Source organism: Neophocaena asiaeorientalis, unplaced genomic scaffold (genome assembly GCF_003031525.2).
Source record: "Neophocaena asiaeorientalis asiaeorientalis breed wild unplaced genomic scaffold, Neophocaena_asiaeorientalis_V1.1 scaffold91, whole genome shotgun sequence".
NCBI classification, from domain to species: Eukaryota; Metazoa; Chordata; class Mammalia; order Artiodactyla; family Phocoenidae; genus Neophocaena; species Neophocaena asiaeorientalis.
This window is the reverse complement of record NW_020173198.1, coordinates 11,402,409-11,429,434: the sequence shown is the minus strand read 5'-3', so window position 1 is coordinate 11,429,434 and position 27,026 is coordinate 11,402,409. Positions and strand designations below refer to the sequence as shown.

The window sequence follows — 27,026 nt, the reverse complement described above, 5'->3', positions numbered from 1 at the left end:
TAGCACATAGTAGGTTCCCCTCGAAAGTAACTGTTATTACTACTGACAACCAGAACCTGAAAAGTTAGTCCTCGGTTATAAGGTTATTTTTATGCTTCACATAATTTTCAATTCTCCATCTAGTAAATTTAGAGATGGCTCCCAGCTTTAAAAACCACATCAAGAAAACTTTCAGTGAAAGTTAAAGGAACATATAAAAGTCAAGCATCATAAAAACAATTTAAAATGTGTACCCAAATTTCAACAGAAGAATAAAAGCTGAATCACCAAGATGTTCACTGCTATACCATCATATGCACCAATAATCAAAATCAACCTCCAGGTTCAATTTATGTGGGGGTTGGTAAATGACAGTTCATCATTTCAACAGAATATTAAACGATCAAAATTAACTTCAAGATAATTTTCAAAAACTTCAAAACATCAATAACTTGTGGTACAATTTTAATTTTTAAAAAAGCACGAAATTTTATACTATCTTGACAGCTTTGTAAAACACCGATGTCATTAAACCAAAAATAAAAACTACTGCCCACCCCCTGCCCCGAAAAAAAGCCAATCGTTTTGGGAAACTTTGTTTTTAAAAATTCCTTTTACTATTATTTTTTAAACTTAAAAAAGAAAATAGAGGGACTTCCCATAGATCACATGGCCTCAACGAGTTTAGAAAACCTACTGTCCTATAAATACAAACAAGGATGACAGTTAAAAAGCAGACTTTCCCAATTCTCTCACCGTGCAAATATTTTAAAAAGAATTTTTTTAAGATATCTTTTGTCGAGCATTATACTGGCTATTTGTTCTCTAATATTTCATCTGGATTTTAAGTATCATTTCTGCTTAAACTAAGTAAAAATTTATTCTCAGTGAAAACACTCAAAAAGATTTTTTCAAGTTAGTTAATCCTACACTACCTTGTTTGCTTACTCAATACTTTAACTAAATAGAAACCCCTTTCAAATTTCAGATGAATTATATTAATAGCCCTTCTCACTCATTCCCTACGCCTCCACCTTCATGCCTGGGCTTTAGAGAGAAGTGAATCGCCCCAAATCCTGGAAGAACACGAAAACCAATTCTGTATGTGACTTGGCAGACTGCACCCCATACAATTGGGAAACCAATTCTAAAACTGTAGCTGAGTGTCTGTGGAACAGAATCAAAGTAAACTCGCCAGGGCCTCCCTGCCCCCATAGGTCAGACGGTTTGCAAGCCACTGCTCTGGTAGCACCCCTGCCCTCTTGATGGAAAATTAAAACATTTCATTGCATGCATGCCTCATACAAACTGGCTGTCAAAAGGCCTACACTGACTCCCTAGAGTGATTTGATAAAATACCTCAAGTGTAGACCATCTGACTGGACAGTTTTCATTTTAACATATGAGGAAATGCACTAGGCAAGCAGAAATTCTGATAAACACATGAAAGGATGTTCCTTCCCTGTGATTGTATTGAAGAACAGTCTCTTCCAAGAGGCCTTTCATCTGCAGATATCAAAAACACATTCGGACCAAGGCTTGCATGAAACGTTATTTCTATCTCAGTGATGATTCACGACGGCTGTAATTTGGTAAAGACACTCAAGGCTGTGTGGGGCCCTTGCCACGTTCCTGCAAGTTTCCTGGTGAAACATTATTTTAGCACTTATTCTCCAAAGGACTGACACGAACTCTGTCAAAGACTAAAATTAAAATCCCCATTTGATACAAGGGCCAATTTTACACCAGGATTCTATCCTGGTAAACTACATGACTCAAGTTCATACTCTAGATGCTATGATACAAATTTTACTCTTTTTGGCATTTGTCAGTTTGTTAATGTTCTATGATAATACTGGTAATGCTGTTTATCTCGGCTTTCAAACATGTCTAGAAAGATCCAAGGGTAGAACACAACATACTCGGGGTCATTCACTCAGCAGGCTGGATGAATTCAGCTCAGCCAATTTAATAGGCTACACAGAATAGGCTGTGTACAATGGCTTTATGTCCCAAACAGCTACCCACCTCTGCTGCCCATATGCTGCATGGCACTCATGAAAAGCCATCTGCTAACATTCTTTTCTGACCAGAGCGATATGACACTGTGACCTAGACTGTGTAAGAAGGCCCGTAGTCACAGAATTTCATTTCAGACATAAAGCTTCTTAAGAGTCTAGAACCTTGAGCACTTATCAAAATGTGCTTCCCTAGTCCCCAGATCGGCATCTGGACAGAAATGTAAATTCCTAGGCCCCACCTAAGCCCTACTGATTCAGAATCTGGGAACTGAAATCACTGGGTTCACAGAAAAAGAGTATGTTCAAGGCTGTGTTAATTGCCATTCATGATGATTCAATGGTCAGCTAGATAATAATGACTTGTGTCAACTTGTCCAAAAAATATTAGTCTTAATGATTTGTTTACAGTAAATCATTTTGCTTAGAAAAACACAAAACGATTACAACAAACACCAAGGACTACCTCGAAATCCAGGAAGCAATAACATAAGGCTTCCATCACTCCCGGAAACCAGGAGCTGAACTGTGGCATGCAACTAGGTTCTCTGCAAGAGATAAACTGGGGAAAATTATTGCTGACAGCTGTTTTTCTCATTTTTAAGAAGAAAGTAAAAAAAAGATTACTTAAACTACTCTCTTGGCAACTCATTGGCAAAAGTCCAACCCTTTCTGTGACTTGGCCACAAATCAGCACCTCCAGCATCACCAACTTTAACCACTAAAGCAGCACCCAAGGCTGGCCAACATTGGGAGGAAGAACACTCACATACATACAAAGAGTCAGATGTCTTCAACCTTATCAAAATTCTCCGACCTTACCAACAAGTTTCAGAGCCAGATTCTGGCAACCACAAAACACACTGAGCAGCTCAAAAGAAGTACACTAAGATCAAACGTTATTCTTTGATGACACAATAGCTTGCCTTGGACTATGGCTTATCTGAACCATTCCCTAGTTGTCCAGTGAATATAAAAGGATTGCAAAACAGTGCCAGTATTAACCCATTTTATGCAGCTGTGCTCAAGAAAGCAAAAAGGGCAAAGGTGATATTCAAAAATGCACACAGGGGTACTTCCCTGGCGGTCCAGTGGTTAAGACTCTGCACTTCCACTGCAGGGGGTACAGATTTGATCCAGGGAACTAAGATCTTGCATGCCGTGGGGCATAAATAAATAAATAAAGTGCTATGGAAAAGAAATGGCTGGATATATCCTTTGAAAAAAAAATGCACACAGGAAGTTCTGAAGGTCAATCAGGAATACTTTGCGCGTAGGCTCAATCCTCGGGGAATCGAAAAGATCATTACAGCTTGTTAAAATTCTGCATGACCGAGTCTATGTGTAAAGCCAATAATTCTATTCAGAAATGAAACAAAATATTTAATTTTGCTCCTGCAGCAGCATGCTTTCCAATGCTGTTAACTGATGGCAGAGAAAGACAATGAATCAGTGAGGTGCACTGAGGGCCACTTTAAGAAGCAACTGGCAGAAAACCCAGTAATGCCCAGGGCAGTGCAGTGGACGTGCATCTGACAAAAGGCCCAACACAAAGGTTAGGTTATAAGTGGACAATGATATATCCACCTGACAAACCACTGAAGGCCAGTGAGTGACATGATGCTGCTAACCACTAGTTTTACTATCTTCTGTAAAATCCTTTACTGTATTTTTTTAAGTTACAAAACTATATAAATAATATAGCTCAATTAATAAATGAAATAGAGATAGAAAACACACTAGTAGGAAATAACACTAAAATGACAGCTTTTTTTTTTTTTTCTTTTTGGCTGGTGGAATTACAAGTGGGTAATTTGTGTTTCAGTCAGGAAAAATATATATTACTTTTTTAAAGGACAAAGTCCCTGACTAAAATAACAGTATTTATTATGGCACATTCAGCCTCATTTGATCCTCTGGTGTCTGGAGGACAGGCAGGCATCAATCCTGTCATACAAGGAATGAGGAAGCAGGTTTTCCCAAGTCCAGTGGCTCACCCTTGGCCATCATGGGAGCAGAGACAGACTCAGATCCAAAGCTTCCCACTACAAGCCCTACACTAAAGGCTCCTGCCTTCTCTCTGCTGGGTACCCACTCCCATCGGGCTTTAACCTGAGCTACTTCCAAAGCCTTCATGTGAAACAGAGAGCCTGCTGTCCATGGGGTTTTTTGGTGATGCTTTAAGATCTGATTAAAATTATAGCTTTGTGTGATGGGGCAGAGTCCAGATACAAGAAATGATGTTGCTGTCTGAGAAGAGCTTTGGGTACACTGAGGAAGGCAACTAGGATGACCGAGCAGAGATGAGAGCCGTAGAGCCACAGGTCAAAAGGTCAACCTTCCCATGTTTGCAGTGTAGAAAGAGCTGCTATCTGGGCTACCTGGGCATCGAGCCTTCCAGTCACATCTGCCCCCACACACCATGATCACCATCAGGAAAGCCAGAGCTTCAGCACATCTCAGGGTTGAGCGAGACACTGAGGTGTCTGAATGCTTATTTTACATAGGTCAGATTTGTACACATACACACAGGCCTGAAATGATCTAGAAGGATGTCTGATGTTACGGCATGTCTTCATAAAGGAGAACAGTGTTTATTCTGGTGTCTTGCCTGAGCAAAAGGAAAATCCTCCAGCCTCTAAGCTTCTCATTCTTCCATCTAGAAACTCAGTATTTCAATAAATGAGTAAAAATTTGCATTTGTTCATCTGCTTTCATCAAGACTACACTTCTCTTCCTAAAAAGCTTTACCTCAAAAAAAAAGAGATTTCCAAGTAAAACTGCACTCCTCTTATACCACTGAAGACTGGAATACTGAAATGTCGAGTAAAATCTAATCTCAACACAATTTGAGCAGTGAATTAATTTGTACCTCACCCCAAGTCCCAAGCCTTCCAAAGGAAAATTGAAACCTTTAACGACTGCCAGCTCTACTGTACTTGCAAATGGTCTTGGTATTTCCTTCAGGGCACAGCAGTAAAAGCACTTCATAAGAACCTTGTATGCAAGGGCTCATCATTATACATATTTATGTGCTATAAAAAACTGATTTTATCATCCAGGGTAGGAAGCATGCAGACATCTCTCACAAAATAAGCTCATTTGTTTTGCTCACTAAAGCTCTCGTGTAAAATAAGAGGGCAACCGCTGGCTACAGGAGCGTTACTGGGGCACTAGCTATTTCCATTTCACGCGGGGGGTGGGGCGCGTGCAATTTCCATCTAGCCACTTGATGTTTTGACAAATACAGCATTACCCGACATTTGTCCCGAAGCCAACTCATGTCCCTTCTCAAGCAGAGAAATATGCAAGCAACAAGGAGGGGGAAAAGAAAGGAAAGAAGAAAGAAAACCAGCAGCTCATGTAAACAGTCTCCATCAAATGAACCATATCAAAGTACATCAAATAAAAGTGTTAAACTAAACCTTGTACAAAGGCAACGTCCACAGGGCCTATAAAACAGCAGATTGTAAAATGTCAGAGGAAACCAGTCCCCCACAATCCAAGGGTCAAAGTCAATGTCTTTTAGAATCACTGCTCAAGCCAAACACAGAGACAAAGAAATCTTTCAAAGATATTAGCATTATCTCTTAAGAAAATGTGCCACTAACTGTAGAACTGTATCTTTTAGAGACTGTTGCTGTGGAGGAAGAATCCATTCCCAGCTGCGGACAGACCTGGGTTATCCCTGACTCTGCGGTTTCTGGGCCCTCAGCAGATGGCCTCAGCTCTCAAATGGGGACACTATTACCTACCCCCTCACGGCTGCTGTCAGAAATTACAGTCAATGCAGGTGAAATCCTCTGAACCATGGAAGATGTTCGTTGGAGAAGATATTTGTTAGCTAGTCTAAATTTCTTCGAGTACAGCTAACCCTTTTTTAAAAAAATATTTATTTATTCATTTATTTGGTTGCACCAGGTCTTGGTTGCAGCAGTCAGGCTCCTTTGTTGCAGCTCCCTGGCTCCTTAGTTGCAGCATGTGAACTCTTAGTTGTGGCATGCATGTGGGATCTAGTTCCCTGACCAGAGATCGAACCCAGGCCCCCAGCATTGGGAGCGTGGAGTCTTATCCACTGCGCCAGCAGGGAAGTCCCTCACTGCTAACCCTTGAATCGTATAAATTAACTGTTAAATAGTCTTGGAAATAACTATTACCTACTTGTTCATAGCCAGGGCCAAAGCAAGGCAAGGAATACCTAAGAATGCTGACTTCACTACCAACATGTCTATTCAGTGGGCCTCCAAAAAGATATATCCACATTCTAATTCCCAGAACCTGTGAACACTGCCTCATTTGGACAAAGGATCTTAGCAGATATAACTAGAAATTAGGTTAAGAACCTTAAGATGAGGACATATCCTGAACTATCCAAGTGGACCCTAAACACCATCACAACTGTCCTTATAAGAGAAAGGTAGAGGGAGACAGGACACACAAAGAGGGGGAGGCAATGGGACAATGGAGGCAGAGATTGGAGTGATGCGGCCACAAGCCAAGGAGGGCCAGCAGTCACCAGATGCTAGAGAGACAGAGCCTCTGGAAGGAGCACAGCCGTACCTATACCTTGATTTCAAACTTCTGGCCTCCAGAACTGTGAAAGAATAAATTCTGTTGTTTTAAGGCACCTACCAAGCTTGCAGTGATTTGTTATAAGAATCATAGGAAACTAATATGATATCCTGCTATGGAGGAGGCAAGCTGTTTAAACAAATATCCAGGGATTGATTTTTTTAACCTCAACAAATTACTTGTTTATCGTAACGATTAACCAGAGGGACACGTACTTTAAAGCAACCAGAGCAAATACAAGGCTAGAACGGGCCTACATGTAGACAGCCCCTGGGGGCCCACAGGGCTGGCATGCCAAGTAGAGGTATGTGGAGTGGGTGCCCTTCAAGGTTTCTCTAAAAAGTAGCCTTTTGACAAAGCCACGGTAGCAGCTTGCCTGATAAATCTTTTTGGCAAACAAGACTGCAAGGCAGAAATTAGATAAGGCAAAATCAGCTTGAGGCAAGCACCCCCTTCCCTGGAGAAGTCAGCAACTAGTTTGGAAACAAGCACTAAGTTCCCAGTCTTGAAAAGCCCCACACTAAAGCCTTCAGGATATTATAATGTGCCCTAGACTTGCCTTGTCTTTCACCTTTATGAAAACCAGTGTACTAACTTTCAAGGCAATCAAACCAAGCCAATCCTTGGAGATTCTTTCCATCCTAGTAATTTGGGAAACCCAAAGTAAAATGAACATGAGTTGGGACAAAATAAAGGGCTTTGGTCAAGGGATATGAGGATAAAATACATCCTGTGTACTAGGGAAAAATACATTCAGTAAACTAGGGAGCAATTGGTTTCAAGTCTTCCAGAATCTGGGAGGCTGCTCTAAGCGTTCGTAACAGTGTGATTCTTACTCTTCATGGCACCTGACTCCAAAATTTGCACAATTTGGAAGAGGTTGAGAATGGACTCCGCTTCTATTAGAAGGCTTACTCCCTAGACTCTTAATAATTAAGAAGCAGCGTCCAGGGACTTCCCTGGTGGCTCAGTAGTTAAGAATCCGTCTGCCAATGCAGGGGACACGGGTTCAGTCCCTGGTCCAGGAAGATCCCACATGCTGCGGAGCAACTAAGTCCATGAGCCACTACTGAGCATGCATTCTAGAGCCCGCGAGCCACAACTACTGAGCCCACATGCCACAACTACTGAAGCCCACATGCCTAGAGCCTGTGTTCCACAACAAGAGAAGCCACCGCAACGAGAAACTGGCGCACTGAAACGAAGAGTAGGCCCCACTCGCCGCAACATGAGAAAGCCTGCGTGCAGCAATGAAGACCCAACACTGCCAAAAATAGTAAATAGATAGATAGATAGATAGATAGGTAGTTAGACAGAAGCAATGGGATAATATATTTTTTTTAAAAAAAGAAGCAGCGTCCACAACAGTTCTAACTGGTTTAGGACAAGTGATGAGCTACGTTCCCTATCCCTGGTTCAAGATCCATTTTTGGTAGAACCGAGGGGACAGAGGACATTGCTCCTGTATTCAAGCACCATTAACATAAAATTAAAGGACAGCTAATACCGAGTTCCTGGGAAAGCCAGCCCATCGGAAAGGAAGGGTCCCATAACTGGCACTGCTTTGTTGTTTTTTTTTTTTTTGCGGTACGCGGGCCTCTCACTGTTGTGGCTTCTCCCGTTGCGGAGCACAGGTTCCGGACGCGCAGGCTCAGCGGCCATGGCTCACAGGCCCAGCCGCTCCGTGGCACGTGGGATCCTCCCGGACCGGGGCACAAACCCATGTCCCCGGCATCGGCAGGCAGACTTTCAACCAGGGAAGCCCGCCACCAGGGAAGCCCGGCACTGCTATTATTCGCCTCCATTCTGCCTCCCCTGACCTCCTCGCTCTGGCATGACCGGGGGCTCCTGGGGAAAACGACAACACAATTGCTCCTGGTGGCAGACGAATAGAGGAGGTGTGCACTTCACTCTGCTGCTCACCAATCACACAGCCTCACCAGCATCCTGAGGCTCAGTGCACATGAGTGCGACCAACACACAGAGACGTATTCTCTTCTCATTCACAATCCAACCTCGCTGCAAGACCTTTTGAAGTAAGATACGAAAACAGTTATGAAGTGCTTTCTTAAGAGGACTTCTAGGTTGCTGTTCTCTATAAAAAAAGATTTTATTGGCACCACACACTTCTGCCTCTTTCCTCCTGTCAACACAGAGAGACTGCCACCCAAGGATCTGAGGTAAGTCCATACAGCCCGCTTTGTTTATCTATCACTGTCCCCAGTACCGGGAAAAATGAGATTCACCTTATCTTCTTGGAAGTTCACTGTAGTGACGGTCACAGCCGCACTCAGCACAACCGCTCCACGCCATGTGCTATGCCAGTAGCCTGACCGACGGGACTCTGCAGCCTCGGGGCGGCCCCCCAAAGTGGATGTTTACTACCCCCACTTCACAGAAGCAGAGCTGGCTTCAGAAGGCAGCGTAGGCCCCGACTGAGGCCCCTGCTGCCTTGCCTGTGAGCAAACCTTACGGAGGGTGTGGCACCACTCCCCAAAACAGCAACGCAAATAGAAAAGAAAACTCCTCCAGGTGTTTGCAAAATAGCAATCGTTTTAATAGATTAAGATCTCACCGAAGCAATGAGTTGCTCAAAAAGAAACAGCTCACACAAGGACAAGTTTATAGAGACAGAAAAGTAGATGCGAGGTTTACCTAGGGCTTAGGGGAATGGGGAATGGGGGAGTTATTGCCTGATGGTTATGGAGTTTGTTTGGGGTGAGGGAAAAGTTCTGGAAATAGATAGTGGTGATGGTTGCACAGCACTGTGCATGTAATTAATGCCACTGAATTGTACACTTAAAAATGGTTAAAATGGCAAATTGTATGTTACAAATATTTTACCATAATTTTAGAAAATGCATAATGTCATGTATCCAAAACCACTGAATTGTACACTTTAAATGGGTGAATTGTATGGTATGTGAATTTATATCCCAATAAAGCTGTTTAAAAAAATAAAAAAGAAAGAGATTTCAAAGGGTCACTTATAAATGTTATTTCTTTACTTTCCTCTCCCAGTAAAAATCTACAACTGAAAATGCTACACAGCCCAAAGACTGAGATATGACCATATGCCTCGGGGGAAAATAACAAGCAAAAAAGATGCGCACGCAAATTTTCTCCCTGAGCACCATTTAGTTACAAGCATGCTTTTCCCTCCCCTCCCTCCCTTTTCTGATCAAGGCTCATAATTGAATACAAAGCCCTACTTATAGGGGGTGTACAGTACTAAAGGTATGATTATATGGTATTTTCTATAAAAACAAAAAGCTCCCAGCACTTGGTCAAAGAAGCAGGTCTTCAAAGTATAAACGTCCCCACAGCAGTGACAAGCTGACTGAGGCCCACAACATGCCAGCCACCGTGCATTTTACATACATTCTCCCATGTCACCCTGATGGCACACCTATCAAATGGGTACCAATGTTCTCAACTCCAGATGAGGAAGCTGAGACACGGGGAGGGTAACTTGCCCAAGGGGGCCCAGGTATAAGGATTGGGGCTGGGATTCAAATCCAGGTACCTGACCCCAAAGACCACAACTGCTCTCTACTACACGATACCCTGAAGTGAAGCAGTTCTACTGTAGAAATTAATCAAATGATTCTAACATGTGAAATGCAAATAGAAACCAATTATGTGGTGCACTGTGACACCCACAGCTAGGCTTCCCAACAGCACAAACTGTGTTGTAACTCTTGCTTATGTTGGGAAATTGGAAGCTTCATGGGGGGAATTACTGTAACACTTAAAAACAATAGACTTTATTGATAACCAGGCTGAACAGGATCTCAGTAAACACACATTTGCTCCATCACCCAGGATGCTAAAACCCGACGGCAATTGCTGGGAACCAGGACAGATTAGCCTTGCCCTCTTGTTGCTCCAGTACCTTCTGCTCCTCTGTATGAGGAGGGGCAGGCAGGACAGGAGAAGGTGAAGTGAGGGCCTCCCTGCAGGGGGTCGGGCACCACTCTAGTGGGAGACAAGCAGGGTCTACACTTCCGGACACATGGGTCACCTGGTGAAGGGCAGTGCTGGTAAGTGAGGCAAATAAGCATGGGCCTGTCCAGTACCAGTGAAAGAAAGGAGGTTCAGCACAGATCTTAAGTATTTTGTTTTCCTACAATCCTTCAGTTTAAAATCTCTCTGATGTTAAATACGAAGCACATGCATATTGTAAGAAAAAACCTGCTGCTGGAACATGATTGTTTTCCACGGAGGAAAAGAGAAAGTATCGGTGTGCTTTATTTCAGGTGCCGCAATGATTCCTCCCACTCTATACTTATCACTGTTTTATATACCTATACAACCTTCCATAAATTGCTGTTTTCATTTGAATAACAAAACTCTTTAAAATGCTCCATATCACAGCAATCTTGCTCCCGTTATGTACCAATCTGACATACTTCATCATCATCTGATTTTTCATAAGAAACACTAAAAGGTGAGTACTGGAAAAGCAGACACTTCACATTTGCTCCAGTTTTATATCTGCATGGTAACAAATTTTCTTCTCCATCATGAAACTAAAAACATAAAATACATTCTGCTACCACATCTATTGTTTTGAATCTGCCAGTGTGTTAAATTCTCTTGTATTTCAAGAAAGGAAAATAATATATGCTAGCCACCTACTAAGTTCTAGGAACTATCAAAATCCTTTTGCATCTCATGCGATCTTTATAACTTCCGTGGGAAGGGAATAGTTCCACCCCTGTTTTTTACAGAGGAGGAAACAAATTGTCTTATGGCTTGTCTCCTCACCTACAGCTTAAATAGAACATATAGCCATGTCATCCCAGGAAGACCCAGGTTTCTACAGGACTCCTGTTCAAATTCAAAAACACTTGTGTCAGGCACCAGGCAGCCATCCTGTACAGTAAAGTGCAGACAGTTCTGCCTTTTCAACTCCACTACTTAGAAATTAGCCAAAATAAGATACGTGCTCATTTCCTTCCTCCTTCTAAGAACTGAGGTAAGTAGAAAATAACCTTCCCCCAAAACCCTTCAGAAAAGGTTATCTACAAAAGAGTTCAAGGTGTCTTGCAGAAACAGATGGCTGTTAATAAAACGTTAAGGCAAAAGTCTGATTTTGTGCTTTCTGTGGTGCAATAAAAAGTAAAAGCAGAGAGTATTTTTAGCTCCTTCCAGACTAAAGATTTCACCAAAGGCTATTCTCTAAGTCTGGTTTTCCATGCATTGATGAAAACTGACCAAGGTCATAAAAGAAGGTAAACCACTTCCTGAGCACAGAGCCCATGACATAAAGGAATGGCACAGTGCACACAGCCTGTCCTTAGCAGTGGTCCCACCCTGATTTCCATCGCTCAGCAAGCTTAGGACTTTCATTCTGAGTCCAAAAAGGAAGGGAGAAATATGGGAGGTGCCAAAGCCACGAAAGAGACAAATGGTACCATGTGAAGTCCTGCTGGGAGGTTCTCTTGGACAAACAGGGCTCAGAAAGCACCCTGTACTGCACTCAGCCTGCATTCTGCTCAAGTACCAACTGTCTCAGGATCTTCTCAATAGTTGACTCAGTAAAGCTTCCCCAGAAAGCACACCTAACACAGCCAGATGCTAATTTAGAATAATGCAGAAATATGTGGAGTTTATCTCCCCTCAAGGTCTACTTTTTAAACACAAATCTGGTGAGAGCAGCACAAAATATTATTTACATGTGTAATTGTCTCATGTCCATCCAAATTTATATTAGGGCTATGCATGTTTGGTTAAGCTTACATTGAGGAAAGTCTGGTGCCAAAACAAATAAACCCTCAGAAAAATTTACAGATTTTTCTAAAACCAACCACTTGAGATAATGTTGACGGAAACTGCTGGATGTTTTTCTACAAGGGAAATCTTGAAGAAAAGTAACAAAATCAAGGTTTAATGTCATAAATGAAACCTGCATTTAAGTAAGAATGAGGTCAACATTAACACAAAAAGAGATGTCAAAAGAAGCAACTGCTTTTCCCACTTTCTAAATGGGTTAAGAATGGATGGCTGACTATGGAGAACAGTATGGAGGTTCCTTAAAAAACTAAAAATAGAACTACCATATGACCCAGCAATCCCACTAATGGGCATATACCCAGAGAAAACCATAATTCAAAGAGTCATGTACCACAATGTTCATTGCAGCATTATTGGTGAGAGCAGCACAAAATATTATTTACATGTGTAATTGTCTCATGTCCATCCAAATTTATATTAGGGCTATGCATGTTTGGTTAAGCTTACATTGAGGAAAGTCTGGTGCCAAAACAAATAAACCCTCAGAAAAATTTACAGATTTTTCTAAAACCAACCACTTGAGATAATGTTGACGGCAACTGCTGGATGTTTTTCTACAAGGGAAATCTTGAAGAAAAGTAACAAAATCAAGGTTTAATGTCATAAATGAAACCTGCATTTAAGTAAGAATGAGGTCAATATTAACACAAAAAGAGATGTCAAAAGAAGCAACTGCTTTTCCCACTTTCTAAATGGGTTAAGAATGGATGGCTGACTATGGAGAACAGTATGGAGGTTCCTTAAAAAACTAAAAATAGAACTACCATATGACCCAGCAATCCCACTAATGGGCATATACCCAGAGAAAACCATAATTCAAAGAGTCATGTACCACAATGTTCATTGCAGCATTATTTACAATAGCCAGGACATGGAAGCAATCTAAGTGTCCATCTACAGATGAATGGATAAAGAAGATGTGGCACATATATACAATGGAATATTACTCAGCCATAAAAAGAAATGAAACTGAGTTATTTGTAGTGAGGTGGATGGACCTAGAGTCTGTCATACAGAGTGAAGTAAGTCAGAAAGAGAGAAACAAATACTGTATGCTAACACATATATATGGAATCTAAAAAAAAAGGTTCTGAAGAACCTAGGGGCAGGACAGGAATAAAGACGCAGATGTAAAGAATGGACTTGAGGACACGGAAAGGGGGAAGGGTAAGATGGGACGAAGTGAAAGAGTAGCACTGACACAGACACACTACCAAATGTAAAATAGATAGCTAGTGGGAAGCAGCTGCATAGCACAGGGAGATCAGCTCGGTGCTTTGTGACCACCCAGAGGGGTGGGATAGGGAGGGTGGGAGGGAGATGCAACAGGGAGGGGATATAGGGATATATGTAGGCATATAGCTGATTCACTTTCTTATACAGCAGAAAATAACACAACACTGTAAAGCAATTATATTCCAATAAAGATGTTAAAAAAAAAAAAAAGAAAAAGAATGGATAGCTGTACTTGACCAAGCTATTCCAACATAGAATAAAAACAGTCCTTATTTTGCACTTCAAATCCTGCTGGAATTTTTTTTCCCTTCGAAGATGAAGATTCTTCCTTTACAGATGGGGAAAAATAGAGCAAAAAAATCAAAGTGGCCAAGAATTTTCAGGGCAATATCACAGGAGGATTCCTCAATCCTCAACTATTTTTGATATGCATCTAGGTTTCAGCAAAAAATAATCTGAATAGACACAAGTCCCAATTTAAAGTGAAGTTATGTGTTTACTGCCCAGTTCTTCTGAGTAATATCCTTGCACATAATTAGCAATAATAAATTGATCTAGAAATATAAAGTCTTATTTAAACTTTTAAATCAAAGCCTATTTTTGACTACTCTTCATTTTGGTCACACAGATGACTGATAAAACTAGAGACAGCCTCTATCTAACCCAGTTTGTATCCATCACTTGATTTTATTAGAAGCTGATTTTAGTGGAGAAGCAGGATTGTTGTTTTAAATATTTAAACACGAGTAAGCATCTCCCAGTTGGAAACTTATTGTTAAACAACTAACTTAACAACAAAAATACAGGACTTCCTTGGTTGGTCCAGTGGTTAAGAATCCGCCTTCCAATGCAGGGGACACGGTTCAATCTCTGGTCAGGGAACTAAGATCCCACATGCCATGGGGCAACTAAGCCCACGTGCTGCAACTACTGAGCATGTGAGTCACAACTAGAGAGCCTGCGTGCCACAGCTACAGAGCCCACGCGCTCTGGAGCCCATGCCACAACTAGAGAGGAGCCATGCACCGCAACGAAGAGCCCACACACCACAATGAAAGATCCCACATGCCACAACGAAGACCTGACGCAGCCAAAAATTAAATAAATAAATATTTTTAAAAACAAACATAAAGGGGCTTCCCTGGTGGCGCAGTGGTTGAGAGTCCGCCTGCCGATGCAGGGGATACGGGTTCGTGCCCCGGTCCGGGAGGATCCCACATGCCGCGGAGCGGCTGGGCCCATGGCTGCTAAGCCTGCGCGAACAGAGCCTGTGCTCCGCAACGGGAGAGGCCACAACAGTGAGAGGCCCGCGTACCAGAAAAAAAAAAAAAAAAAAACATAAAAATGCAACGAAAAGCCCAATCCAAACAATATTTAGTGTCACCTGCAGATTCCATAGTCAATGACATAACTGTCTTTCCTAAGATTTACAAAGATAAACACTACCCCCAAAATTAGAATTAAGAGCTAAGAAAAACCTATTTTGAGCTGGATAGACAGCTAGAACTCAACTGTTAGCAGAACTAATTTCCCATGCAGAAAAATTCAACTTAATTTTCAACATACACTACATTGTTACCCAGTCCTCTTTGAAAGATGTTTTGAAAAGTCAAACACATTTACCTCTGAACTTCCACAGAAAAGAAAAACGACGATTAAAAAAATAAGAAGCCATAGTATGATAAAATTCACTAACTCAGACTACACAAATTCCAAGCCTATAGGAATCCAGATGGTTGGAATTAACATCTGTCTCTGCAGCATATCACCTACAAACAAGCACTGTGATACTGGTATTTATACAGACTCTGAAGGAGACAGCATTCTTACTCGGTGCAGCACTGATGGAAATGTAAAGTGCTGCATATAATGTTAAGGAAATGATGTAACCAAACCAACATTGAAACAGTTCTTTCTCTCAGTGGTAGTAGTGATCGATGTGGGCTGCCCTGTTCTGTCTGGCTTGCCCTGAATCTCCTAGAACCAAGCCCATGAAGAGAGCTGGGGTAAAGATGAAGGTTTAGGGCTCTGGCACGGAGCCAAACTGTGGCCGGCCTGAGGATCACATCCATAACTTTAGCCTCAACTGTGCCAAGAAAGCACAAACCACACTTTGAAGTAACTATCTGAGATTCTTTGGAAATGCTCTGAACTTAGACATTTCCCTGAATCACACTGACTTCCTCCAACAATGAAGGTATCCGAGCAAGCTTTTACTTCATTGGATCCATTCAGATGAGAGCTCGGGATGCAATGATAATCAAAACTTCTCCATAGATTATCTTAAAAGCCATCTGTGTAACCAACATCATCTTAGAAAGAACATCATTTAATCAGATAATAATGCAAGCATAAATAATAATCTCACACATAAAGCTTGTTAGGGGTAAGTTAGGTCTGACTGTGTACACAGACATACACACAGTCTCCCTTGTGGGTCATTTAAATTCCAAAACCACCAGTTCTTTGTCTTGGAAGAGATGTGCTACCTTCAATAATGTTTTCTTTCTTTTTATTTAGCCAATATATTTAATAAATTATTTTTTAAAAGGTCAATTTCTATTTTTCAAAAAACATCTGAGTCACCAGAGATGAAAAATATCTTATCTAAAAATGCCCTAGACCTCCCAATCACCCCTAATAGACATCCCAGATACTGGGCTCTTCCACAGTGAGAGAATGCTTGGGGACTGGGACCCTGATTACTTACTTGTTAAAAAAAGGTTCGATGAGTTTTGATCTGGCAGACACATGAATCTTTGGAGGACTAAGAAAAGAACCTAATGAAAAAAAGCAGAATATTATATACAATCAAGTAGACAAAGACTGAAAAACATCTTTAAATCAATGGCATGGTTCAGCAAGGGTAAAAGGTACTTATCCAGGACAAGTACACCACAGGTAAGCGGTGATGGTTCTCCCCGTGTACTCTCCATCCCCCGCCCTAACATCCTCCCCCTCCTTCCACTCCAACCTCAAAACCCTTCCACTTCTCACAGGGTGAGTGGATCCCAGGGAAAGGGCACACAGGGAAGATCCACTCTGGACCACGGTGTGTCTAACAGAAACACGTATAGTGAGTACCTAGGTAGTTTGCCATGGAGATGAAACATAGTCCTGTGATATAAGCATCATAGCCTGCCTCGTGGAGCTGTTCAGAAGCTGTGTCATAACTTGGAAAACCTTCTGCACTTTCTAAAGAGGAAAAAAGAAAAAAAAAAAACAGTTTTCCCAAGATCATCACAAATCATGAAGACTGGTAAGTGCACTGCCCTGCCAAATCCAAATGGCATTAGTCTGTGCTGCAGAAACATCCTAAATAGGCAGAAAGAAAGCTATCTATTTCTTAATTCTCTCCACACGAGACCTTGAGATAACAGAGTCACTGAAAACAAGGGCTTTGGTCTAGACTAGAGAAATGCCTCCGTTATATTATCAAAGACTCAGCCACAGGCCTCTCAACTGCACGCAGGTGGGTGCTATTTACAATCATGCATAACTCACTCTGTGACAATGATTCCTCTTCTGATTGGGACGCAACAGGTATTTCAGAGTAATGACTAACAGCATGGCCTCTGGCGTCCCACTGTCTGAGTTTGAATCTTTGCTTCACCACTTATTTGCTATGTGATCTTGGGCAGATCACTCCCCCTCTGGGCCTCCATTTTGGTAGAATGGAGATGATAATCAAAGCTCCCTCCTTAGGCTTTTGTGAGGATCAAATGAGCTAATATAAGTAAAGCTCTTACACCGTGCTTGGTACACGGTAAACGCTCTGTAATTTTTATCTGTCAATACCCCCAGGTAACCCTCCCCAAAAGCAAAAGACTCCAATCAAGATTGGCAGCTCAATTCAATACTATCCTTTACTATGTCTCCAAGCTTACAGATCTAAAGATGAAAGCACAACTAAGTCCAAAAATAGATCAGAACTTGCTGTAATGCTGCCCTTGGAACATGGGGCCACTTCATAGGAGAGACCATTTTATAACATGACTCTTTGGTCACACTGATATACACAGATGCTGAGAGAATGAGGTCTAAGAAGAGAAAGCTGCTTTAAACTCTCTACCAGAATATTACACGGAAATAATAGGATAAAACTATAACTCATAGATAATTATTTCCTAGAACCATTCTGGAAATGAATATCAAAAAGGTTACAACAGAATCAAAAGCATGAGTGGAAATTAATAATGAAAAGGCTACAATTGTTTTTACGTCAATACAGTGCTCTTTAAGCAAGAATTCTTTAAACTCAGTAAGTATCAAATATTAGACTTTAAGCTTAAAAGAAGTCTTTTAACATGAGACCCAACTAAGTCATAGCTTCTACCCTGCTACCAGCTGAAACATATATTTCCAAAATCAATTATTTCCATTCTAGGCTTTCTCCCCTCCACCAACCCCCCTCCCTTTTCTTAATTCCTGTTTTGGACTATTCCAGAAAGGGAAGCAAATAACTGTAGCCTTGGCTGCTTTAGTACCTTCCATTGTCAATTTCTGAACCATCCGTCCTATTATCAAGGTCTGGGGAAGTTTGCAGGCTGCAGCTAAGGGAATGTGAGTTACGGTATCAAACAGCACAACTAGGCTAAGAGGAACCAAGGAAGTAACACCTGGAAGGTTCACCAAATACCTGGGTAGGGGCCATGGCCAGACGTGGCAAAACATCTCCGCCCCCAAGAAACATTCCTCCCTTTTTGGTTTTCCTCACTGCTGCTGTTGGGTGCCTAAGCCACCTCTGAAGGAGAAAGGGCTGGGGCCCCTCCTTCCTCATCTGTAAACCCAGTTCTTGGGCTTTCCTGAGACAGAAAGCACATTTTCACTCTAGCCCTTGCAGTTAATCACCAACTTTGTCTCCTCTGAAACAAAGCACCATAAAAAAGAAAGACACATCAAGTTTAGGGAGAATTCCAAGCATTAGGAAATAAAAAGGCCCTGAAGCTTCCATTGCTAAACTTCTCAATGAACAGGCGACCCAATCCTACTCACATAAAACAGATGTAGAATTAGAAGACCACCTTTACTCAGAAAACAGTAATTCAACCCAGGGCATGAGCAAGTTAATTTAGCCAAAATCTACAAATGTACAATATATGTAGTTTCTAGAACAGTTCCACCTTTCTTCTACGATAGACATCCGTAATTATCACCAAGTGTTTGGGGCTTTTCAAGATCATTTTATATTCTTACCAACTTTAGGAGGGTTGAAAGGTGTCTCTTTTAACCGCTTTTCCAATTCCGCAAGGGATGTGTTGTTAATGATATCCTGCAAACCAGTAAGCAGAGAATGATGAGCCTTCATCATCTCAGTGCAACATACATTAAAGAGATTCACTGAGTGTCAGGAAAAAAACAAAAACAAAAACATCTAGTACTGCCCCCTTGTGTTCTTTAAAGAAACACAGGAGTTTTGTGTTTCTTTAACACATTGTTTTTTTCAATGTGAAAGAGAAACGGCAAGTTTAATTTCCACCATATGGAAAGTACAGCCGTATGACAGGTTTTTACAGATATTTTAGACATCTACAGACCTTTGGGCAGAAAGCTATACTGTTCTGGCATTCATTTCACTCAGCCATATATATAAAGTCACTTCAGAAAGTAGCAACTGATTATACTTTTACCTGAATTCTCTTGATTAGAATATATATCCAAAATATGTAAAATAAGGAAAAGAAATGAAGGAGTGTGTAACCTATTCAAAACTACATTACATAATATTAAAAATTTACATTCAGAAAGAATAAAGGAGAAAAAAAACCCAAAATTCTACCACTCAAAGACAACTGCTATTCACATTTTGATATATTTATTTCTAGTCTTTTTCCGATTTCTTTTTTCCTTTTTTGTTCCTTTCTTTCTTTTCTTTTTTTTTTTTCGGGGGGGGGGGGTTTGAAAATGACATTTCAATAGACCAGAATTCCAAAGCGCTTGGCAGTAATTCAGAAAATTTCAAACTATAGCTTGAAAGTTCAGATTTTAAAAATACCTTAAAAGGTTGTGTGCTGGCCATCAATTTTGTATCCAAGAGTCTAAAAGCAAAAGAATATTTAATAAGGTAAACAAAATGTATAGCAATGTTCAAAATGTATTTTACTCAAATGAAAGTCTTAAAAGTGGACAGAGGAATTAAGCACATCAGCCATTCCAACCTAGTGCTGGCATCTCTGCTACATTAGATGAGGACTCAGTCCCCTCATCCAGGGACTTCATCAAGAGACTGTGGGAAAGTCCACACCCAGAGTACAAGTTCTAGATTTGCTGAGAGGGCATGGGCTACATTGACCTCAAGGGTAAGTTAAATATCCTCATATGTTTTTACATGGATCAACTACTGTTGCAGGTCTAACACTCTCAAGCTGTTACCATCTCCTACCCAGATTTGTACGACATAATTTCTTGGAGGGTCAAAATTTGCATTTGGCAGTTTCATAATATTGTTGTTATTTCTTACTATGCTGCTTCAGACACTGGTATACTAAAAAAAAAGAAAGAGACACTAATATGAAAACTGTTTGTTCTCACATAAATGTGAGCACTGCAGATAACAGGACAGAAATAGCCTGGCTGAAAGAGCAACTGTCCACCAGCCCTCTTCAGACAGGTCCTCAGACGCAGACCCTTGCTCTGCGGACTCCATGTGGCTGACGTGGACCTATCAGAACACACAGTACTAACCGTGGACATTATCAGATTAAGGCACTGACTTAAAGTTGAGAAAAAGAAACTCTCTAGGCAGACAGTTCTTGACTGACTACAGAATACTCTCAACTGGACGTATTCAACTCTGTCCAACTATATATTCAACTGTCTCCAATAGTCAACTGAATACCCTCGACTGGACACTTCACCGTGACAAGGTTCACCCGACATATAAGAAAGACAAGAGCCAACTCAAGAAGACCTCACCAGTTCCTCAGATAGCGGGAGGTGGGATGAGAAAAAAGCAGCTGCTGCCCATTTTCACCCTCAGGTCGTTTCTGATTTTTAATTTTTAACAACAAAACCAATCATCAATTGTAAAAGCAACCCATCACAAAGGTAGAGCTGTTAAGCCATTTCCCAGCTTATGTGAATGGGACTGTCATCATGACCTAATGGTTTTAATAAATCACTGAATACCTGTTTGTATTATGGATGCCCTGATGACTGTTTTAAATGAAAGACAGGGGCTTCCCTGGTGGCGCAATGGTTAAGAATCCACCTGCCAGGGCTTCCCTGGTGGCGCAGTGGTTGGGAGTCCGCCTGCCGATGCAGGGGACACGGGTTCGTGCCCAGGTCCGGGATTTTTTTAAGCCCACGTGCCACAACTACTGAAGCCTGCGTGCCTAGAGCCCGTGCTCCGCAGCAAGAGAAGCCACAACAATGAGAAGCCCGCGCACCGCAAGGAAGAGTAGCCCCCGCTCGCCACAACTAGAGAAAGTCTGCGTGCAGCAATGAAGACCCAACGCAGCCAAAAATAAATAAAATAAATAAATTATTTTAAAATAATAATAATAATAAAAATAAATGAAAGACAAATCCTCAAAGAAAGCTTACCTGGGGAAGACACATGTTGTCATCTCCTTAAACTCATTTAAGTCCTAGAAAACAAGAGGATGACCTGTTATGATTTTACTCATACACTCACAATATTTAAAACATAAATATTTAAAGTCCCATAGCTCTCTTCTCAAACACTGATACCTCAAACAGGCCCTTTAGGCTAAACTGTCAGGCCCATATCTTAATAATTACTTTCTAAAAATCTTGTCAATTTCCTCACTGACTGGGAATCATATGACCTGATATTAAACTTCTGCATAACCAAAATAGACAAATATGAACATTTTATGGTTGAAATAGGGGAAAAAAGGTTTCTATTATATGTAGAAAACTGTGGGTAATAGCTCTGTTACACAACTCATCATAATAGTGAGACTAGTAGAGTTATTTAAATAAAATGGTTCAGGGGCTTCCCTGGTGGCGCAGTGGTTGAGAGTCCGCCTGCCGATGCAGGGGACACGGGTTCATGCCCCGGTCCGGGGAGATCCCACATGCTGCGGAGCAGCTGGGCCTGTGAGCCATGGCAGCTAAGCCTGTGCGTCCGGAGCCTGTGCTCCGCAACGGGAGAGGCCACAGCAGTGAGAGGCCCGCGTACCGCAAAAAAAAATAAAAATAAAATAAAAATAAAATAAAAAATAAAAATAAAAAATAAATAAATAAATAAAATGGTTCACAATATCCTGTGATAACCCATAATGGAAAAGAATATGAAAAGGAATATATATATGTATAACCAAGTCACTTTGCTGTACAGCAGAAATTAACACACACTGTAAATCAACTATACTTCATTAAAAATTTTTTAAAAATAAAATAAAGCAGTTCATGCAGGAAATAGACATATTGTAAATTAGGTTACACTTTTAATGCAAACACCATTGAAATACTGGTTAAAATGGCCACTAAAACACAGACTTTCCAACACACATGATTCTTGTTTAACCACTCAGAAAACTGCTTAAGTGGCACCAATAGCAAGTGCCTAAATTAGACAATTCATTTCCCAAGTTTATTTGCTCAGGAAGTCTAGAGCTGAAATGAGATTGCTCTCATTTTGAATTAACTCATTTACATACATAATTGCCACACTGTACTGCACAGTCATACTCCTGACCCTTTGTAACTATACTTCTCTTCAGTGTTATTCATGCTTCATAGGCAACTGCTATTTCCCATTAGCTTTTCAAGCCTGTAAATACAGACTATTTAGCTAGCTTGAAATATTTACCAGCTTTTCAATGGCTATCATTAAATTAATGAACAATACATGAATAAGTGGTTTCAATGCTAAGTCACACAAAAATGCAATAAAGACTGTAACCTCTCAATACCATTACAAAGCCTCACAAGCAAAAAAAAAATAGAATTATGGCAACTTCCACGGCCAGCAGCATACAGTAGAGTTCTAAACCAGTGCCTTCTAAAAGGTCATGCTGAATGGAATACCAAGAAGACTTTTAAAAGGAGATTCTCCCCTAAAAGGCTGTCCCCAAATATGGATTCTTTAGTATACTTTTAAATGCAACATTTGAAAACAGCATATGTAAAAGTTCTACCATTTTAAATAGGTCTTGCTCTTTATTGTCATCGCTTCTTCTAAAGGTAGATGGAAGAAAACCATTTTCTCCTTCCAACAATGACAGAACACAAAGAAGTTAAACAACATACTCAGGTCACCTGAGTAATAAAGCAAGGGATGAAACTGCTTACCTAACCCACCTCCTACTTTGCAACAAATCATATGCTCTTTCTAGTAGAATTTGATTCAAAACTAGTTACATTCAAGATAACATTTATTAAGTGCTTACATACTAAGTGCTATGCTAGGCATTTAGACACTGATAATAAAAAAATTATATTCCTTGTCCAGGACTTCCCTGGTGGTGCAGTGGTTAAGAATCTGCCTGCCAATGCAGGGGACATGGGTTCAATCGCTGGTCCGGAAAGATCCCACATGCCACAGAGCAACTAAGTCCGTGTGCCACAACTACTGAGCCTGCGCTCTAGAGCCCGCGATCCATAACTACTGAGCCCGAGTGCCACAACTACTGAAGCCCACACACCTAGAGCACATGCTGTGCAGCAAGAGAAGCCACTGCAATGAGAATCCCGTGCACCGCAATGAAGAGTAGCCCCCGCTCGCCACAACTAAAGAAATCCCATGCACAGCAACAAAGACCCAACGCAGCCAAAAAGTAAGAAAAATAAAATTAAAAAAAAATAAAGGTTATATTCCTTGTCCAAGGAGCGAATCACCTAGAAGGAAAAGGGGAGTAAGTTGTAAAGAAAATTTATGCAACTAAAGAGGTACACAAACAAAAAGAAGTTTCTCTGAACTTCTGTGGGAGTTCAGAGAAAGGAAAGATCACTTCTTGGGCAAGGCAGCAGGCAGGGAAAACTTCACAGAAGAGGCGTAAGCTGGACCTTGGTAAGACAGGTAAAGCCATATATAGCAAACATTGACAAAGGCTAGAGAAAATTCAAGTTGGAGGAAATTATATACCCAAACCAAAGACATACAAAGACACTTTCCAGGGGAAAAAATGAGCCAATCTTGCTGAGAATAAGGATGGTAACGAGAATGAGCCAATCTTGCTGAGAAAAAGGATGGTAACGAGTGACTAGATTACACAAGAAGGCTGGGCCAGATCACAGAAAGCTTGATATGCCAGGCTAAAAAGAATCAACTGTATAGAAAAACAAAGAATGAGGGATTAATTCAGAATTTTGAGCAGGGTTAGTGATGTGAACAGAGCCATACATCAGGAGATTATAAAACTGACACAGTCGGAAGATTCGCATTTGTTAAATCAATATTTAATGCATCTTACATGCCAAGCTCTGTTTGGTGTTCAAAACACCTATAAACACAGTATTAAATACTTTCCTCTTTCCTTACAGATACCTTCACTGCTTTAAAGGTCAAAAAGTCGTGAGAGAGACTGCTACCATTCGGCCAATAAGGAGTGAATGATCTGACATTAACAGTAGCTCTTTAGATGTACACAATGCAAATTCACACCCATCATGTTTGTTTTGAGACTCACAACTATGATGTCTTTGAGTCCCAGAGGGCGATACAGTTGTTATGAAAAGCAGGGACAATCTGAAGGTTGCAGAAGTAGGACAAGGGAAGCAACAGACCCGCTGTATTCAGAGCTGTGCTGTGTTGGACTTTTCCAAAGAAAAGTAATCAAGATGCTGATGGAACGATGTCTCGTAAGAAATATGAAGTAACTGAGGCTTTGCAGATGTATAAAAGGCACTGAACTCTAAAGTAGGTATCATCCAATCCAGAAGTCATAAAAGATTAATCTGGTGGTAGTTTAAAGCAGAGGTTGGAAAACCATGGCCTGCAGGCCAAATCTGGCCCATCACCTATTTTTTAAATAAAATTTTACTGGGACAAAGCCACACCCATTTGTTTATGCACTGCATTCTATGGCAGTTTTCAGGCTACCGTGGCACTATTGAGAGTCCTGACAAAGACCGTCCAGCCTGGAAAGCCCCGAATATTTTACTATCTGACCCTTTATAGAAAAAGTTTGCCAACCTCTGGTTTAAAGGATGGGATGAAGGTTAAAGCGAGATAGAGAATCCTGCCTGGATTCTTTTTGCTAACTCCAGATGAGAAATAAGGCTACTTGCCACTTGAAATGACAATAATCCAGATGTGAGAGACAGCCCGGAGACAAAATTGCCAGTATTTTGTAACTGGCCAAATCTGGGGCACAGAAGAAGGGTCAAAACCGATGTTAAAAACAGTATTGGTGACTGGGCATCATTTATAGTAAAGGAATCAGGAGAAAGAACTGGATTGGAGACTAAAGGAAAGAAAGGTTGTGTTAAGTTACACATCTTGTTTGCAACATGTGAATTTTAAACACCTCTCATTCTGAAGGCTATCCAGGTAGACACATGTGGGGTCCAGCATGAATTACGACCTAGATCTGAGGAGAGATCCCAGCTGGAGAAAAAGATGTGGGTGTCTTCAGCTGAAGTCCTGGAAGTGGGTGAGATGACTAAAGGACAGAAAATATGGAGAGAAAATACAGGAGAGGAGAGGACACAGTGACAAGGGGCAAACGAGACGAGGCCACGGGCAGTCAAGGAGCAGAAGAGGAGGAGATAGAAGAGAAGCTCTTTTCCCAAAGCTCATGCTTTGGTGCACTGAGATGGCCTGGCTCCAAGAGTAAAAAAAAAAAAGACACCGAGGTCAACAGAGAACCTAAGGGAAGCAGCCTCAAAAGAGGTAACCAAGACTTTTGCACAACCTGATCCAGTCTAGATGACCTCTAGCACCACCCCACCTTCAACGGCCCTGCTATTTCTCCTGTGAGCAATACCAAACTAGAAGACCACACCTGCGGCCCAGGAACCCCCCGCCCAGCACTAACTGAGCAAACCACTGGCGCCACGACGAAACAAATGTTTAACCGTGCTCCGGCTATGGCAGATGACCAAAGATCCCTTAAAATGGCTTGTAGGTATGTATCTTCAAAAATGTACAACCAAGCTCAGGAGACTGTCCCTCTGGGAGCATGCTGCAGACAAGGAAATGGCACCCAGCAGAGAACACTTTCTCAGTAATAAAGACTCATGAATTTTTAAAACAGGCTGACAAGTCACTTACCGAGGGCAGAGGGCAGTAGAACTGATGAACTGTGTGCATGACATCCAAGAGCATATTGTGTCCAATGACAAGTTTCCCCTAAAAAAAGTCAAGATTAGGAAAAGACTTCTTGGTACAAAATTATATCACGACTTGAGAGTGAAATGTATGGTTCAGTTCCATAAGGATTTTGTACTAAACTTACTTTTTGACACTAAGGGAAAAAAATGTATAAAGATATGCAAATAAAGAAATTTGGGCTGACTTCATTCCTCTTCTGGTGTTCAATCCAAAATGCAAAGTAAAACTCCAAATGACTTTGATTTCATTGATTTTTTTTCTCTGGTTTTTATTCATCTTGCCACCCACAAGAATCAGTAGTAAAATTTTTATTGAAGAGCTCAAGAAAGTAACTGAAAATGCTAGGTACCTTGAACTGTCGAATAATTTGTCAACAAACTCCAAATATCTATTTTCGGAGTGTATTCTTTAAAACAACTCACTTATTTCCAAAAGATACATTCATAACAATGCTAAAAGGTAAAAATAACTAATTTCTAATTTTATTAAGTAGAATGAGTTTTCGTTTCCTTTATTATCTATGTCAAAATTCATGGGGCTCATTCTGAAATATTTCCAATGAAATTCACTGCTTTTCAACCAGTAAGGTATAATATATGTGCAATAAATTGGTCCATTTTGATAAAAATCAAACTACGAAAACGGAATATCAACTTGGATTTAGCTAGCCAGGTGACAGCATTTTTAACATAAAACATCTGGTCACTACAGTGGAGCTTTTCACTATGTCCCAGTGGCCCTTCAGAGTAACACTCCTTGACTCACAGAGCTAAACATAATTATTTGAAATAAATAATTTTACACAAAATCTCCCAAATCCAAAAGACAAGCCGTCCTTTTGGCTCGGTGTGTGGGCACATTCTGAACACCTATACAATGCTAAAATACCAAATATTGATTAAAACCACAGAGAAGACGTGGAAGGAACCCAAAATGGAATACAAACCTGGAAGACGAACCTAACTGTATTATAAATGAATCCCTCAACAACACTGAAGGAGGCTGATAAGAACAGAACTATGAAAACAGCATATACTAAGAACTGCATTTCCCAATGCTGGAGAAAAAAATGTACAAATAAGAAAAGAGAGTAGGTTCAAAATAAACCCTGGGCTTCCCTGGTGGCGCAGTGGTTAAGAATCTGCCTGCCAATGCAGGGGACACAGGTTCGAACCCTG

At 41.0% G+C, this 27,026-nt stretch overlaps 1 protein-coding gene across 5 annotated transcripts in view; it reads right to left on the bottom strand.

The window, feature by feature from the left end:
* Window positions 1–27,026, bottom strand: part of PARN (poly(A)-specific ribonuclease) — a 163,208-nt gene that overhangs the window by 107,244 nt on the left and 28,938 nt on the right. For all 5 annotated transcript variants that reach the window (XM_024744568.1, XM_024744566.1, XM_024744565.1 and 2 more), the window contains 6 exons: window positions 25,789–25,866; window positions 21,150–21,193; window positions 19,600–19,642; window positions 18,801–18,876; window positions 16,689–16,799; window positions 16,315–16,384 (listed from right to left, as the gene is read on the bottom strand). In XM_024744568.1, the coding sequence (XP_024600336.1) occupies window positions 16,315–16,384; window positions 16,689–16,799; window positions 18,801–18,876; window positions 19,600–19,642; window positions 21,150–21,193; window positions 25,789–25,866 (422 nt within the window). The remainder of the gene's footprint in view (window positions 1–16,314; window positions 16,385–16,688; window positions 16,800–18,800; window positions 18,877–19,599; window positions 19,643–21,149; window positions 21,194–25,788; window positions 25,867–27,026) is intronic.